This window comes from Theileria orientalis, chromosome 1 (assembly GCF_000740895.1).
Source record: "Theileria orientalis strain Shintoku DNA, chromosome 1, complete genome".
In the NCBI taxonomy this organism is placed as follows: Eukaryota; Apicomplexa; class Aconoidasida; order Piroplasmida; family Theileriidae; genus Theileria; species Theileria orientalis.
In genome coordinates this window covers 1981749-1996382 of record NC_025260.1, presented here as the reverse complement: position 1 = coordinate 1996382, position 14634 = coordinate 1981749, and the positions used below count along the sequence as shown (strand labels likewise).

Below are 14634 nucleotides of genomic sequence, written 5' to 3'. Positions count from 1 at the left end.
CTGGTATATAAAAAATTAATTACTACAATTAAACGTTAAAAATTCTTAAAATATCCGGGGATGTCAAAAATAGCCTGCACAATGGGATCTGAAAATTAAAATGAAACTGCTATGGGTAAAGGCTCAGGTGAATAACCTAAACGACAAAAACATCCGAGTATTATTACTGCATTGTTCTGTTATTGATCTGTTACTGCGTTTTGATATTGAATACTGTTACTGCATTGTTATGTTATGATGTGTCCCATTGTGTTACGATATAAAGACCCTAATAGTAGCCTAACAAGGATAAACAAAGATAAATCAACGCGTTGATACTGAAACATGTTAAAAAGGTGACTGTTGAAATCCTTAACGATGATTACTTCATCGTGAAACAAGTTAAAAAGGCAGTTGATATAGCAGTTTCTCGAAAAGTCATTTACATATACTAACTATGTTTAACATTAAAATTTAGTAAATCCTGTGATGGTTGTTTGAGGTGGTTGATGTTAGAGCTCTAAGGCTCGCCTTAGTGGTGTAAAACTCCGCTCAGGGGGAGTTGTCGTTGCGTTTGGAGCCGGGATTCTCAGCCTGGGAGTGCATCTTCTTCCTCAGGGCAATCGTCCGCTGCAGGGCAGTGAGCATACCGTTGATGTGGGAGAAGTGCTCGTACATGGATTCGTGGGCCTTCATGTGGAAGTGGCTTCTTCCCGGCTGTCCACGGTGGTTGCAACCCTTAGTGGCCGCCCTCCCCTGCTGCACCGTCTCTTTTCTCAGAGCTTTGCACTCCTTGTTGAGGTCGAAGAGGACGCAGGCATTGGTCACTCGCATGGTTTCCATCACGCTGTCGTACTCGTTCCTCATCCTAGAGAGGAACCTGTTGATTCTGTCCACGGAATCGGCGACGTCATCCGGGATGTATTCTGCGATGCTCGCAAGCTCGTTTGCGAGGGCCACGTGGTCAATAATTTCGTGCAGCCGTGACTTGGTCATGTCCCAGTGGTAGCCAATCTTGTAGAGCAGCTCCTCGATGCCGCTAGGGGAGAGGTGGCACTGGAAGGGTGAGCTGAAGCTTGTCATTGAGGCTTGTGACAACTTCGTCAGGTCCGATCTCATGTTGCTCAGCATGGTCCTGAGGATGAGTGTTTTGAACTTTATGTCTTTTAGCAGACCGCCCATGTAGTCACTCTCGAGAATTGTCTTGCTAGCTGGAATCACACCGTAACGGCCAGTCCTGTAGAAGTGTGCTGTGTTGTAGCGTTCCTCGTAGGTGGTTGGTATGTAGTACCAGCTGCACGGGCCTTCTTTGCAGTTCATGATGTCGATGCTGGCTCTGGTTGTTTGGGAGGGATCTCTTATAAGCCCGTACTGGTTCAAAAGTCCCATGTTACCGCGGATTCTGCCAGAATCCAGGGGTAAATCTGGGCCAGAACCATTATGTCCATTTACTGATTGTGATGTTTCTAGACTTTCTTCGGGTAGTTGTTGTTCCTCTAGTTCCTCCACGGATTGTTCGTCTAGAGGTTGTTCCTCTAGTTCCTCTACTGGTTGTTCGTCTAGAGGCTGTTCGGGTAGATGTGGTTCATCCACTGATTGTGGTTCATCCAGGGGTTGTTGTTCCTCTAGTTCCTCCACTGATTGTGGTTCATCCAGGGGTTGTTGTTCCTCTCTTGATTGTGATGTTTGTAGAAATTCTTGCGGTAAAATTAGTTGGTCCTCTATGATGTCTACAGTTTCCTCCAGTGGTTGTTGTTGAATAACTAGAGGATGATCAGGAGTTTCCTGTCGTTCATAGTACCAGGACCAATCTTCTTTTCTAAATGTATTCGTACTACACGAAGATTCATCGTCCTCGTGTAGTGGCCTGCAGACTGATTCATCGGTGGAGATGACGTCAGCCAACTCAGAGAGGATTGAAAGCTCTCCATTACTGAGTTTCATATCATTCAGTGATGAAACGTCCTTTTCTCCTCCAGTTCGTTTTCCTTCAAGATGACTCTCCTCCAGGGGTAGTTCTAGTTTTGGTGATTCTTCAGTGTGTTCCTTTGTAGGCTGTTCCTCTGCAGGTTGTGATGATTCATCCAGGGGTTGTTCTTCCTTTAGTTCATCTACAAGTTCATCCAGGGGTTGATCCTCCTCTAGTTCCTCTACTGATTCTGATGGTTCTTCCAGAGGTTGTTCTTCCTTTAGTTCATCTACAAGTTCATCCAGGGGTTGATCCTCCTCTAGTTCCTCTACTGATTCTGATGGTTCTTCCAGAGGTTGTTCTTCCTTTAGTTCATCTACAAGTTCATCCAGGGCTTCTTCTTCATCTAGACGCTCTTCTTGAGGGTAATCTTGTGTGCTTTGGCTTTCAAAAAGCTCGTCTACACATTGTGATTCTGGCATAGTTTTTTCTTGAAGGTAATCTTGTGTGCTTTGGCTTTCAAAAAGCTCGTCTACACATTGTGATTCTGGCATAGTTTTTTCTTGAAGGTAATCTTGTGTGCTTTGGCTTTCAAAAAGCTCGTCTACACATTGTGATTCTGGCATAGTTTTTTCTTGAAGGTAATCTTGTGTGCTTTGGCTTTCAAAAAGCTCGTCTACACATTGTGATTCTGGCACAGGTTCTTGTGGATATTGAAGTTGATTTATGGGCTCGTTGTTAACGGGTTGTCCTTCCCCTTGAGGTTTCTCCTGTTCGGGTGATTCAGGTTCCCATAATCCAAAACGAGCAGTAAGGAGGGTTGCTAGGCTAGGTTCATTCATAAACCTTTCGGTTAATTCCTCCTCGTGAAAGAACTGTAACTTGAGATCCAGATTACCCTCAAAAAGAACGTCCAGAGAAGTGCCCTGTTCTATTTCAGATTCTTCGATGGGCTCGAAGGCCATTTCGTCGTTTTCGACAATCTCTGAATTGTCAGAGGCATTCTCGTGCCCGTCGCCGAGTTCTGAGAACTCGTGAACCTTGACTTCGCACTCCTCCACAACGGGCTCAGTAATGAGCTCTGTGTAAAGAGAGCGGATATTCATTTTGGGCATGAGGCGCCAATCATATTGCTCCAGAAGCCTAATTACGTCTTTGTACTCTTCGTGCAATGATTCATCGAAGGTCAAGATGGGTGAGGTGAGTTTTTGAAATTTTAGTGACCACCTTGCTTTCATCCTTGAGAAGTACTTCCTCAGCTTATTATGCTTTCTCTTGGATGTTTTCTGAACATCTGAGTCGTCAGAGATTACTGCGTTTAGTTTATTGTTAATCCTTGACTTCCTCGATTTTAGTTTGAGTAAAAGTGATTTAATTTTTGGAGTCTTGGAAAACAACTTCCTCGGCTTAGCCTTGGGAGTTGAGTCAGACTCACAAAAAAGTCTGTTGAGGTCTCCAGATCTTAAAACCTGGAATGGCGTCTTTTTCTGTTGTGACCTCCGCTTTAGTGAAATGAGCTTTCTTTTTAGTTTAGAGACGCCTCCCTTGAGAGCACGTGCCTTACTAGGTAAGACCACGGCACCAGGGACATGAGAAACCACTGCACCGAGTGGTTTCTGAACATCTGAGTCGTCAGAGATTACTGCGTTTAGTTTATTGTTAATCCTTGACTTCCTCGATTTTAGTTTGAGTAAAAGTGATTTAATTTTTGGAGTCTTGGAAAACAACTTCCTCGGCTTAGCCTTGGGAGTTGAGTCAGACTCACAAAAAAGTCTGTTGAGGTCTCCAGATCTTAAAACCTGGAATGGCGTCTTTTTCTGTTGTGACCTCCGCTTTAGTGAAATGAGCTTTCTTTTTAGTTTAGAGACGCCTCCCTTGAGAGCACGTGCCTTACTAGGTAAGACCACGGCACCAGGGACATGAGAAACCACTGCACCGAGTGGTTTCTGAACATCTGAGTCGTCAGAGATTACTGCGTTTAGTTTATTGTTAATCCTTGACTTCCTCGATTTTAGTTTGAGTAAAAGTGATTTAATTTTTGGAGTCTTGGAAAACAACTTCCTCGGCTTAGCCTTGGGAGTTGAGTCAGACTCACAAAAAAGTCTGTTGAGGTCTCCAGATCTTAAAACCTGGAATGGCGTCTTTTTCTGTTGTGACCTCCGCTTTAGTGAAATGAGCTTTCTTTTTAGTTTAGAGACGCCTCCCTTGAGAGCACGTGCCTTACTAGGTAAGACCACGGCACCAGGGACATGAGAAACCACTGCACCGAGTGGTTTCTGAACATCTGAGTCGTCAGAGATTACTGCGTTTAGTTTATTGTTAATCCTTGACTTCCTCGATTTTAGTTTGAGTAAAAGTGATTTAATTTTTGGAGTCTTGGAAAACAACTTCCTCGGCTTAGCCTTGGGAGTTGAGTCAGACTCACAAAAAAGTCTGTTGAGGTCTCCAGATCTTAAAACCTGGAATGGCTCTTCCTTGCGTCTTAATCTCCTCTGCAGTACAACAATGCACCTCGTTCTATTGGAGAGCCTCCCCTTCCTACGATTGGACCTTTTTGAGAAGAGTTCGTAGAGTGGTGTGCGGGGAGCCAACGGCGTAACAACCGCCGAGTCCTCGGATATTTGAAACTTGAAAAGCTTCTTAGTTACACTTCTCCCCTTGCGGGCTAATTTGAATGATATAAATGTAAGGAACTGCTTTTTCAAAGTTGTGTTCATTTCCCCAGATTCCAAGAAGTTATTTGTTTTTTTATATTTTTTTGTTTTTTTTATTTTTTTATTTATTTTTTATTTTTTTGTTTTTTTTATTTGTTTTTTATTGGTAGGTTCAATGTTACCTTCTTGGAGGCCTGGAGGTGCTTTTTTTCGGCTTTTTTTATTTTTGAGTTTTTTTGGATTCCTTACACTAATCTTTCGATGTGTAACCTTATTTGTTTTTTTCGGAGCTTTTTACCGAGTTTTATGGGTGCTTTTTTGAGGTTTGACGTTTTTCGACCTCAGATTCCAAGAAATCTAATGAAGATTCCTTGATAAATTTTTAAGTTTTAGAAACCTAAATATTGATGACAATATTTAGAAAAAATTGGTTTTTGTGCGAGAAAAATTGGTGAAAATTTCGGATTGTACTGCAGAAAGTTATATTAACTGATATGCTATAATGCTATAGTTATGCTAGGGAATTGACGGGGGACGCTTAAAATCGATTTGTGCAAATCGAGGCTATTTCAGACTCGTTTTCGACCGCCATTCTCAGCCAAAATTAGCTCAAAATAATCAGCATGTCGTAAAGAAAATTTTTTAAATAAAATTAAATTTTTTTTTTGAAATTTTTTGGCCCGAAATGGCCGAGATATAGCACTCTCTTTCCCTGAATTTTTAGATCCGACTTGAATTCGTCCGATGTGTGAGCATCTGAGCTTACACATCTCAAAGATATTTCTTATACTGTCCTAATTTCGCGGAATCTCCCCTGCGCAGCGTGCATTCACTCCCGAAAAAACGACACTGTGGTGGCCAGACACCCACCACCATTTAGACAGCCTTTCTCAGCTTTTTTTGCGTTTTTATTCCCATTACCTCCTTTGTTTTTCTTTTATCTACCTAAATATCTGTTAATTTCCGATTTTCGTCCTCTTTCTGCAACTTTGCCTATTCTCGTCTTACCGCTTATATATCTTACATAATACATGTATTTTTGTCTATTTACGCATATTTGTATTATTTATGTTTTACTTTTTACTTTTACTTTTGGAATTTTAAAAATCTTCCACTGAAGACATTCTTTTCTTCCGGTCTTTTTTACACACTTGTGGTGTGCCTTTTTCAAACATTATCTTCTTTTTTCCTTTTTACTTTTTTAATGTCTATATGCATCTATCTTATTTATCTAGGCTATGTATTCAGTTTGCACTTAAATTAGAGCTGATTTAATACTATTAAATTAGATCTCATTTAAGACTAGAGTGACGGGAAGTTCATGAGGTCGTTGATGTCGAGTTTTTCGTCCGGCTTCGCCTTCGTCGAGGCGTGTGTCACGTGGTTCGCTGTGGTTCTTCGCATGATTGAGTGTTTGCTTGTGTATTCGTCGTAGAGGCTTCTGTTTTCTCCCTTCGTCGGCGCCAGTTCCTCGTCTGACTCCACCACTTGCTTCACCAGGCTCAGTGCGAAGTGCACTCCCAGACTGTTTCCTATTAGCAGCAGTGCGTCCACTTCCTTTTCCTTCTGTTTATTCTTTTTTTCCTTTTCTCTTCCTGTCTGCCCTTCTAGCTTTGTCGGTCCGTTTACGTTTGCCTTAGTGATGATAATGTTGTTCAGTGATGATTGCATCAGTAATTGCTTTAGTGTTGAGCCTCCTTTTCCTATTATTTTTCCGAGGGATTTTTGTGGCACTGTCAGCACTGCGTACACTGTGCTTTCATTTTTTGCGCTCACTGTGCTTGTGTGTTCGTTGAGGTTGAGGTATATTACTTTGCTGAAGATTTCGTTCAGGTTTTCTAGCAGTGTGTCCACCTGCGTCTTCGGCCCCGATATGCTTAGTGTGTTTTTTGTGAGTGTCATCTTTGACTGGTATTTACTTTCCAGTTCTGTCAACTTACCTTTTTCCTCCATCAGGACGTTGTACTCCGCTCCTGAAATGTATACTTCGCTGCTTACAAATGACGAAAGCATCTCATTTATTACAGATATACACTCTTTTTGCTGCGCTGTGTTTCCGTATATGTTGAGTAGTATTTCTTTTTCTTTTATTCCTTTTTCTTTACTTTCCTTTCCATTTCCGTTTCCCGTTAAATTTTCGTTTCCCGTTAAATTTTCGTTTCCAGTTAAATTTTCGTTTCCCGATAAATTTTCGTTCCCGGATAGGTTTCCTTCCTTGGTTCCGTGTACACTTCCATTTACGTTTACACTTACGCTTCCTTCTACTTGTTCTTCATCTTCCTTACTGCTTGTGTTCTCCTTGTTTACTTGTTTACTTTCATCTGATTCTGTGTTTTTTTCTTGCTTCGCTCCTACTTCTGTCTTCGACTCTTTTTCTCCCTTCGACTCTCTCGGTCCGTTTAGTTGCGACGTGCTTACGTACACTCCCTTCTGGTCCTGCAGTGACTGCAGGTGCGGCAGCAGCAGGTGGTACTGTGAACTCGTAAGTTTAATCTTCTGTGGTGCTACTTTCCTCGACTCCAGCAGCTGCTGTGCTCTGTTGAATCCGAAGTTCAGGTACTTCTTCAGTCCCACTACGAACACCTTGTCTCCCACCTTCACCAGCGTCGTGTACTGCGACCTGTATCGCTTCTTCAATACGTCGTTGTCTGCTAGGAACGCCAGTTCCTCGTTTGTCAGTTTTCCCAGGTCCTTGTGCGCGTACTCTTCCACGTAACTCGTGAACTTGTCCATGCACTTGTCCACTGTGTTGTCCAGGAGTGGCACGAAGGACACCTTTGCGTACCCGTTTCTCGGCGTCAGGTCGAACTTGATTCCTACTCCGTACTCCGTCTCCAGCTCGCGCACGTTCGACCTGAACTTTCCGCTCAGTGCTCTCAGCACGTAGTAGTCGTACATCTTATCGTTGTCCGAAGTCGAGTCTGTGCTTTCTGACACCTTGTTCGAGCCCTCCTTATCTCTCAAGCTGTCCCTCAGGTGCGTGTCCGCCACGTTCGTTTCCACGTACTCCAGGAACGTCTTCACGTCTTCTGGCGAGCCCAGCACTTCCACTGTGCCTGAGTTATAGTTGAGCAGCACGTTGTACGTCTCCTCCAGCTCCAGCAGCGGCCTGTACTTCGAGAACGTCAGGTTTAGCTTATTTTCTGTCGACAGGTCCAGACTCGCCAGGTACTCCACGCAGTTTTTTACGTCGTTCGTGCATCCGTAGACTGAGAGCAGCAGCGGCTTCGTTCCCGACTTGTCGATGAAGACGTCAAACTTCTGTTTCACCTTCTGCAGAAACGTGTACGGAGGCAAAAACTTCGTTCCGTCTGCCATTTTGTGATCTTGGCTCGTCAGGTCATTTGCTTCAAACGTTTCTCCGTGTCTATCCTTCATTTCCTTTATGAACTCGTAGATGTAGTCTACTGTTCTCTTGGTCGTTCCGAATAGCTTCGTTTCAGAGTTCGACGTTGTTGTTTTCTTTTCATTCTTTGCTACTGTTGTTCTCAATCTCGTCTTTACGTTCAGTGCTTCTTTTAGACTCGACTTTAGCTTCGTCAGTGAGTTTTGTGCGTTTTTTAACTTTTGATATTCTCGCGTGAGTGCTATTTGCTGTTGTAGGTACGCGATGTACACTTCTGTTTCTTGTGTTGCGTTTTCCAGTTCATCTTTCGAAAATGTTCCCTTTTTCTTCGTTTTCATTTGCGACAGGTTATTTTTTGCTGTTCTTATTCTGTTGTCCAGTTCTGCTATTGTCAGGTTTTGGTCTGGCTTCTGTGCGTCGAACAACACTCCTACTATTGCTTCCTCTATGTCCGATATCATTGCTGACAGCTCGTCTGCGTCTATTGTGCTCGACTCCACGCTCGAGTATTCTGGATCGTTCGTCAGGTCCAGTCCTCTCTTTTTTAGTCTTGACAGTATTGAGTTTTCCAGAGAATTACAGTCTGACAGTGTAAATCTCTTCACATCGTTATGTTTCTTTTTCAACACTCTTCTTTCGGATGATGTTAACACTTTTTGGAACCCTTCATCATCTACACTTAGTTTTGTGAAGTTTCCGTTTGTGGTAACTTCGTTAGAATCACTCGGCATTCTAGCCAGGTTGAATAGATAAATATTGTTTCTTTTATTTCGAGTTTCTTGTTTTGTTACCCTATTATTTTCGCTGAACTACTGTTCTTTGTTTTTGTTACGGGTTGAATTGTTACACATAAATTTAAGATAGGGATTACTTTTCTACAAAAGTGGAATATTATAGAAATTATAGTGATTTGCTTCAACCAAATTTTATCTTTAAATTTAGTTGAAATTTCAAAATGGTAATTAGATGTTGTATTAACAAATATACCTTGAGTTATATGATTAAACATGAATTTTGAAATACCAACAGTAGGCGGTGGCTTTATTTTGTTGCTTACTCTATAGAATTGGAAAATGGTATTATACAATGGGACAAAACACTGGGTAAATGTATTTAACACGGTGGGAATTTAAATCTATGCGTTATTACTTGTTAACATTGCCTCTTGATTAACCCCCATTATAGTACAATCAACATACCGACACATTAGTGATGATATCCTTAACACCGCACATGGGAACTGTTTATATTTTTCGTTTTATAGTTTGAGTCCTTTTATTTTTATTTATTTGTCTGCCTGTTTATTTAATTCCTTATTTACTATTATGTGGATACACATGGATGATTACACCCTATATGTATGAATACACAAGATTTTTATTTATTTTTGATATATTTGTGATTCTTTACATTACTTGGATCCTTGTATTGTTTTTCTATTTAAAGTTACCTTATTTTATTTAAATTTGGTCTTACATAACACTTTTAAACCACTATCTTTCAGCTTTTCAACTATCAACTCAAGAATACTTTTTTGTATATTTGAGACCTGTTTTTTATTTATCTTGTATAAATTTCTTACTTTGTACTCGTTGTTTTTGTGTACTTATATATATGTGCGGTTTTACCTTTTAAAAATATTATAAAATGACCACACGTTAGATTAATATTAATCTGTAAAGTCGTGTGAGTTTTCTAGTAGGTAGTTTGCAGCCAGTTCTTCATTTTTATCGCACGCCAAGTATGCTTCTATTACTGCTGGCCTGGAAAATCCTAAGCCTTCTAGTCTTTCTATGCTTTCCATTTCCACTTGTGTGAGTGATACTATATTAGGGTTGGTCTCCGGGTTTGAATATGGATCTACTTCTGCCCCGCTGTTGATAAGATCCATGAACTCGTCCTGTCTCTGTATGATCGTCTGCGGAGTAATTTATTAATCGGCTGTGTGCAGGAGTGGATTTCGGGGTGGATTTACCTGTAAAAGCTCTGGATTTGTCTGTCCTATGTTCTCCAGTATCTGCTGTAGGAGCTGTGGATCTGACTGGACTGCCTGTCTTATCTGCTCGAACATCGGATGTGACTGCAACATTCTAAACACATCCTCTCCCCCGGCCTGAAACAAGATATCTTTACAGTGATACTAACATTTTCCGCTTGTTCTGCTGGTGTGTTCTGGGTCCCCGGGTTCTCTAAATTGACGGATGGAATGTTACCCTATACCATTGGTTATATGTGCATAGATAGTACCGTAGATAGGAATTCAACTGCTCTTTCGGGGTTGTTAAACGCTGCAGCCATTGCTCTCTCGACTGAGGCTCTGTCGAAGCCCATTTCGCATATTCGATTTATGTTCTAAATACCCATGTGACACACTCATACATACTTGGTCGAGTTCCGAGCCCATGACCAGCCTCGAGGACGGACTCTGGTGAGATTCCTGCGAAACGTTTGGTGTGGCTGTTCTGGGCAAATTTTGGCTGTTTTCTGTGGCAGTTTCGACCTTTGGGGGCGTCGCGACGGCGCTTGTGGAATCAAGCTTCGGCTCCGCTGGTTTTGCAGATTCAGTCTGTAGAAAGTATGTCTTTGCATGAGAATGGCGAGTGTGAGTTTAAATAGTTCGTTGCTAACCTTTTTGGACGAAATGACTATTATCTTATCTCCCTCCTTGATATCAGGGTAATCGCTCAGAAGGAGCTCCCTTTTTAGTATCTTGCCTGCGTGTATTAATTTTTGAGAGTTGGCTTGCATATTTGGCAGCAGTTCCTCCACTCTTTTCATGAGATCCTCCACCGTCGCCGACTCCGCGACCTCCACTTCCACCTCCACATTCTTCAGAGTCTTAACTTTCAGGTTCATCTTATATATAATTATGTATATGTGATTTTATTTGTAGGTACATCGATGAACACATATGTTAAATTAATACTTTAATCGCTGCCTCATACTACACAATATTCATTTCTGCGATTCAGAATTTTTTTCCTAAAGGTTAAAATTATATTCATTACTGTGGTTGTGATTTGAACTGCTTATTATATAAATATTTTATCTTCCCCTGCTGATAGTTCAATTTGGGGGCCGTGCTTTTACAACCAGTTCTAGCTAGCTGCTTGTTCAGTATCTAGTTTTATTTATTGATCTTACCAAGTACGCTAATTTCGCTGCCTCCATGTGTTCTCTGAGTTGTATGTACAGGTTATTTTTCGATTTTCCGTGCAATTTTGAGTCCTCGTCTATCTTTTCATTCAGTATTGCTATCTTTTTATCCAGTAACTCCAGCTTTTCTTCTTCTAATTTTATATTTTAGTTTTTCTCTTTTATTTATAGCTACTGTGGTACCTGTTAGCACTCCGTATGTTATTTTTGCTATCTCCTCTGGTGTGTACGTTTCCTCTTCCAGCGCTTCAAACCTGTATGCGTCCTCTGGCATTAGTTCAAACGACTCCTTTAGGATATCCCTAAGTGTTTTTTATAAGTTTGCATGATTTTAATTGGCTCTTTCTACTGTTTTCCCTGTTTTCATACCTAAATAGTAGATTTCCATCCATTATTTTGTGTCTCATTTTCTTCGGGTCCTCCACTGGGTGTCCTAGTTCCTTTGCCAGTTTCGGCACGTTGATGCTAAATAATTTTTATTTTTCATTTTCCCTTTATTTTTATGAATACTTGGTGGTACTTACTCTTTTATCTCAACTTTAGCGTCTTCTTCGTAGTTAATTGCTGATTGCAGCTTGTTTAGCCAGTATATGTTTTTTATCTTCTTGCTCGACAGCCTTCCCAGCTCCAGCGATTGCGTTACTGAGTTTACATTGTTCATAAACTAACACACCTTTCTTTTCAATTGCCATTGTGTCTCTCAGGATCTGAATCGACTTTGTTATTCCTTTACACTTACTGCTCTCCTCTTCTTTTCCTCGTATATTGACCTTCTAATCTCCTCCCTCTTCATGTACTTATCTAATCATTATTAGTCACATTGTTTATATTGTTATTTATACATGGTTTTTGTTAGTCTTTGTTAATCATCTGTCCAATAATCTAGCTGTGTACCTTTACTTTCCTTCATAAACAGGTTATATTGTCTCAGTCTTTCTTCTTCTGTTACTTCGTTTAACTTTTGGAAGTACTGTGCTCTGTATATTTTTCTCAAATCTCTCATCTGTCGCTCCCACATGTATAGTTCCGCCAGGTATGGCGTCAGTCCCTCTCTCATCTTCGCGTGCAGCTGCTGTTGCTTTGCCTTGTCTCCCAGCAAAAACTCCAATCTTCTTTCCAGTGCTTCCGGCGGCACCTTTGGCACATATTCGAGTGGCTTCAGGAACGTGTGTTCTATTGGCTTCGGTACTGGGACGTGCCTATACGTATGTGTGTATTTCCGTTGTCTGTGTTACCTGGGTGCTGGTAGCTGGGAGAACAGCCTTGCCTTTTCTCTGAGTCGAACAAATCTTTTAACTTGATTTTCAAAGGGTCCTGTTTTTCTATGTGGTTTTTCTCTCATCTCTGCTCTTTTGAAGAATCCTGGTGGCTTCAGGAACCTTGCTGCGTACTTCAGCCTTGCGTTTGAGAATAATGTTTGCGATAAATACATTTTTACTAATTTATTCTAGTGTTTACTTATTTTACAGTGTATTTTAGTGTGGAATCCTCTATAATGATGCTTACTACTTCCACTTTATCAATGTAGTAGTGTGAGGGGATTGACATGATGTGTAAGCGGCGCCTACCTGTTTATAGTACCAAAATAAACACAAATGAAATATATAAGTTCCAATAACATGTAATTGATTAAATCATAAATATTAGTGGCGTTATTTTTATTGTTGGCGTTACTGTGGTCGGTGGCATTGTTGTTGGTGATGGCGGCGGTGGCGTTGGTCCTTTACCGTCCTCTCCCTCTTCCGCGTCCCCTCCTGCTACTGAAAAACTGGCCTGCGAAAGGGTTGGACTGAGGCGCCTGCTGTACTGGCGCCTGGCCAAAGCCTGGGATTACAAACTGCGAAGTTAGTGGCTGAGATTGCTGTGGCTGCTGTAGCTGAAATGGCGTTTGCTGTGGCTGTTGTAACTGAAATGGCGTTTGCTGTGGTTGTTGTAGCTGAAATGGCGGTAATTGTGGCGTTTGCTGAAACTGTGATGGCTGAGTAAATTGTGCGCTGCCAAAAACGATCGAGCTGGGAGCAACCTGTGTGCCTTGGGCAGCTGTGGATGACGACTGCCCAAATACGAAGTTTGCTCCGTCCGTCTTTGGCTGGAAAACGTCAGTGGACTCCTGCTTTGGTGCGAACAGCGGATTCCCCTCCGGAAGCGAGACGTTGATCCTGCTTAAGATGGCGAATGGGTTATCGTTTTTCGGCTCTAAAGTGGCTATTTGTCCTTTGACTTTACCTGGCGTTTGTTCATTCTCCGTCGAGGTTGTCCCGAACAGATTTGGTCTCCTTTTTGCTTTCGGTTCACCCGTTCCACCTTCGATCCTTTGTGGTTCCTTAGTGTCAGAGTCGACTTTTGGTACCTCGTTTACCTTTGCTCCCCCTTGTTCTGGTTCTTGGGGCTTTTGAAGCAGGTGGCTAATCGCGTCAAGTGATCCAAATATTGCACTCGGTTCCTTTACATCCTTGTCCTTAGGCTGACCTTGAAATGACTGTTCGAGTTCTTTTTGGCGACCGGGATCTTGGCGTGCACCCTCTTGAAGAGTAGGTAACTGGCCTACACTTGATTGAGATAATATATTTTTTTGGATATTAGCTAACCCGTCTTCAGAAACATTGGTGGTAACACTTGCGACCTTCTCCGTTGCGACCTCCGTTGCGACGTTCTCCGTTGCGACGTTCTCCGTTGTTACGTTCTCCGTTGTTACGTTCTGCGTTGTGACCTTCTCGGGTGCCACTTGCTCCGTTGTTACGTTCTCCGTTGTGACCTTCTCGGGTGCCACTTGCTCCGTTGTTACGTTCTCCGTTGTGACCTTCTCAGGTGCCACTTGCTCTGTTGCCACTGGCTCTGTTGCTGCTGGCTCGGCTGTGGCTCTCACTCCATATCTTGGGCGTTTCAGGTACTTTATCGATTCCAGGTAGTGAACGCTGTTCAGCGTTGACCAGTCTGGGTTTCTACAGTAGTCGGGAATCTCATACTTAATTTTTTTTTCTAAAAATTATTGTCACGTGTATCCAGTACCTCTATTCGGATCCTTCGCGTAGTTATTTTCCTTTCTCCATTTCAGGAACATTTCTGCCCTTTTTAGTATTGCATTGATCAAGTCCTGTGCATCTTTTTGGGTGAGACCGAGAGTGTTGTTCTTTTTGCGCTTTGAGGCGGGCTCCTCTAATTCGCTGATTAAAACTTTATCCGTACCTGGTTTTTTGGAAGCCGCGGGCTTAGTGGCACTATCAGCTTTCTCAGTGTCGAGTGTTTTTACCTCCGAAGGAGTGGAATTTGAGTCTTCGTTGGTTGTTTTGTTGAAGTAATCGTCTACAATCGGATGTGATGGTGTGTTTGAGTACCTGGGATGTTATCTGGGTCAAATTCTATGGCATCATAGTATATTTCCGAATCATCAGATTCTTCGCGAGCCCTCTTAAGGGAGGCGCAGTATAAGCTAGCCCTAAGTTGGAGGCTCTCTTCCAACGCGAGTTTGCATAGTCCGCAGTTAGGACCGCAGATGCTTTCCTAAGATTTTAAGGTGATTCGAACTTAAAACTTACTGCAAATTTAATTGCCTTTTCGTGTAACTCAATATTCAACGACATAATGTATAT

General features: G+C 42.0%; 6 protein-coding genes across 6 annotated transcripts; 1 reads left to right on the top strand and 5 right to left on the bottom strand.

The window, feature by feature from the left end:
* Window positions 1-100: 100 nt before the first annotated feature.
* TOT_010000821 (hypothetical protein) lies at window positions 101-434 on the top strand (the record flags this gene model as incomplete). The annotated part of the gene is made up of 2 exons (XM_009691370.1): window positions 101-157; window positions 336-434. The coding sequence occupies 2 exons, from the start codon at window positions 101-103 to the stop codon at window positions 432-434; spliced, it is 156 nt and encodes a 51-aa protein (XP_009689665.1).
* Window positions 435-491: 57 nt separating this feature from the next.
* Window positions 492-4605, bottom strand: TOT_010000820 (conserved hypothetical protein; the record flags this gene model as incomplete). Its single annotated transcript, XM_009691369.1, has 2 exons — window positions 492-592; window positions 630-4605. 2 exons carry the CDS (start codon window positions 4603-4605, stop codon window positions 492-494), a joined length of 4077 nt encoding a protein of 1358 aa, XP_009689664.1.
* A 1239-nt stretch (window positions 4606-5844) lies between these two features.
* On the bottom strand, window positions 5845-8619 carry TOT_010000819 (uncharacterized protein; the record flags this gene model as incomplete). The annotated part of the gene is made up of 2 exons (XM_009691368.1): window positions 5845-6651; window positions 6898-8619. 2 exons carry the CDS (start codon window positions 8617-8619, stop codon window positions 5845-5847), a joined length of 2529 nt encoding a protein of 842 aa, XP_009689663.1.
* Window positions 8620-9557: 938 nt separating this feature from the next.
* On the bottom strand, window positions 9558-10744 carry TOT_010001303 (DNA repair protein; the record flags this gene model as incomplete). The annotated part of the gene is made up of 6 exons (XM_009691367.1): window positions 9558-9806; window positions 9864-10001; window positions 10034-10102; window positions 10136-10240; window positions 10272-10454; window positions 10517-10744. The coding sequence occupies 6 exons, from the start codon at window positions 10742-10744 to the stop codon at window positions 9558-9560; spliced, it is 972 nt and encodes a 323-aa protein (XP_009689662.1).
* Window positions 10745-11002: 258 nt separating this feature from the next.
* Window positions 11003-12476, bottom strand: TOT_010001302 (conserved hypothetical protein; the record flags this gene model as incomplete). The annotated part of the gene is made up of 8 exons (XM_009691366.1): window positions 11003-11178; window positions 11228-11346; window positions 11414-11509; window positions 11569-11686; window positions 11718-11751; window positions 11784-11845; window positions 11939-12243; window positions 12280-12476. The coding sequence occupies 8 exons, from the start codon at window positions 12474-12476 to the stop codon at window positions 11003-11005; spliced, it is 1107 nt and encodes a 368-aa protein (XP_009689661.1).
* A 291-nt stretch (window positions 12477-12767) lies between these two features.
* On the bottom strand, window positions 12768-14625 carry TOT_010000817 (conserved hypothetical protein; the record flags this gene model as incomplete). The annotated part of the gene is made up of 5 exons (XM_009691365.1): window positions 12768-12941; window positions 13068-14023; window positions 14054-14347; window positions 14380-14545; window positions 14581-14625. The coding sequence occupies 5 exons, from the start codon at window positions 14623-14625 to the stop codon at window positions 12768-12770; spliced, it is 1635 nt and encodes a 544-aa protein (XP_009689660.1).
* Window positions 14626-14634: the final 9 nt, after the last annotated feature.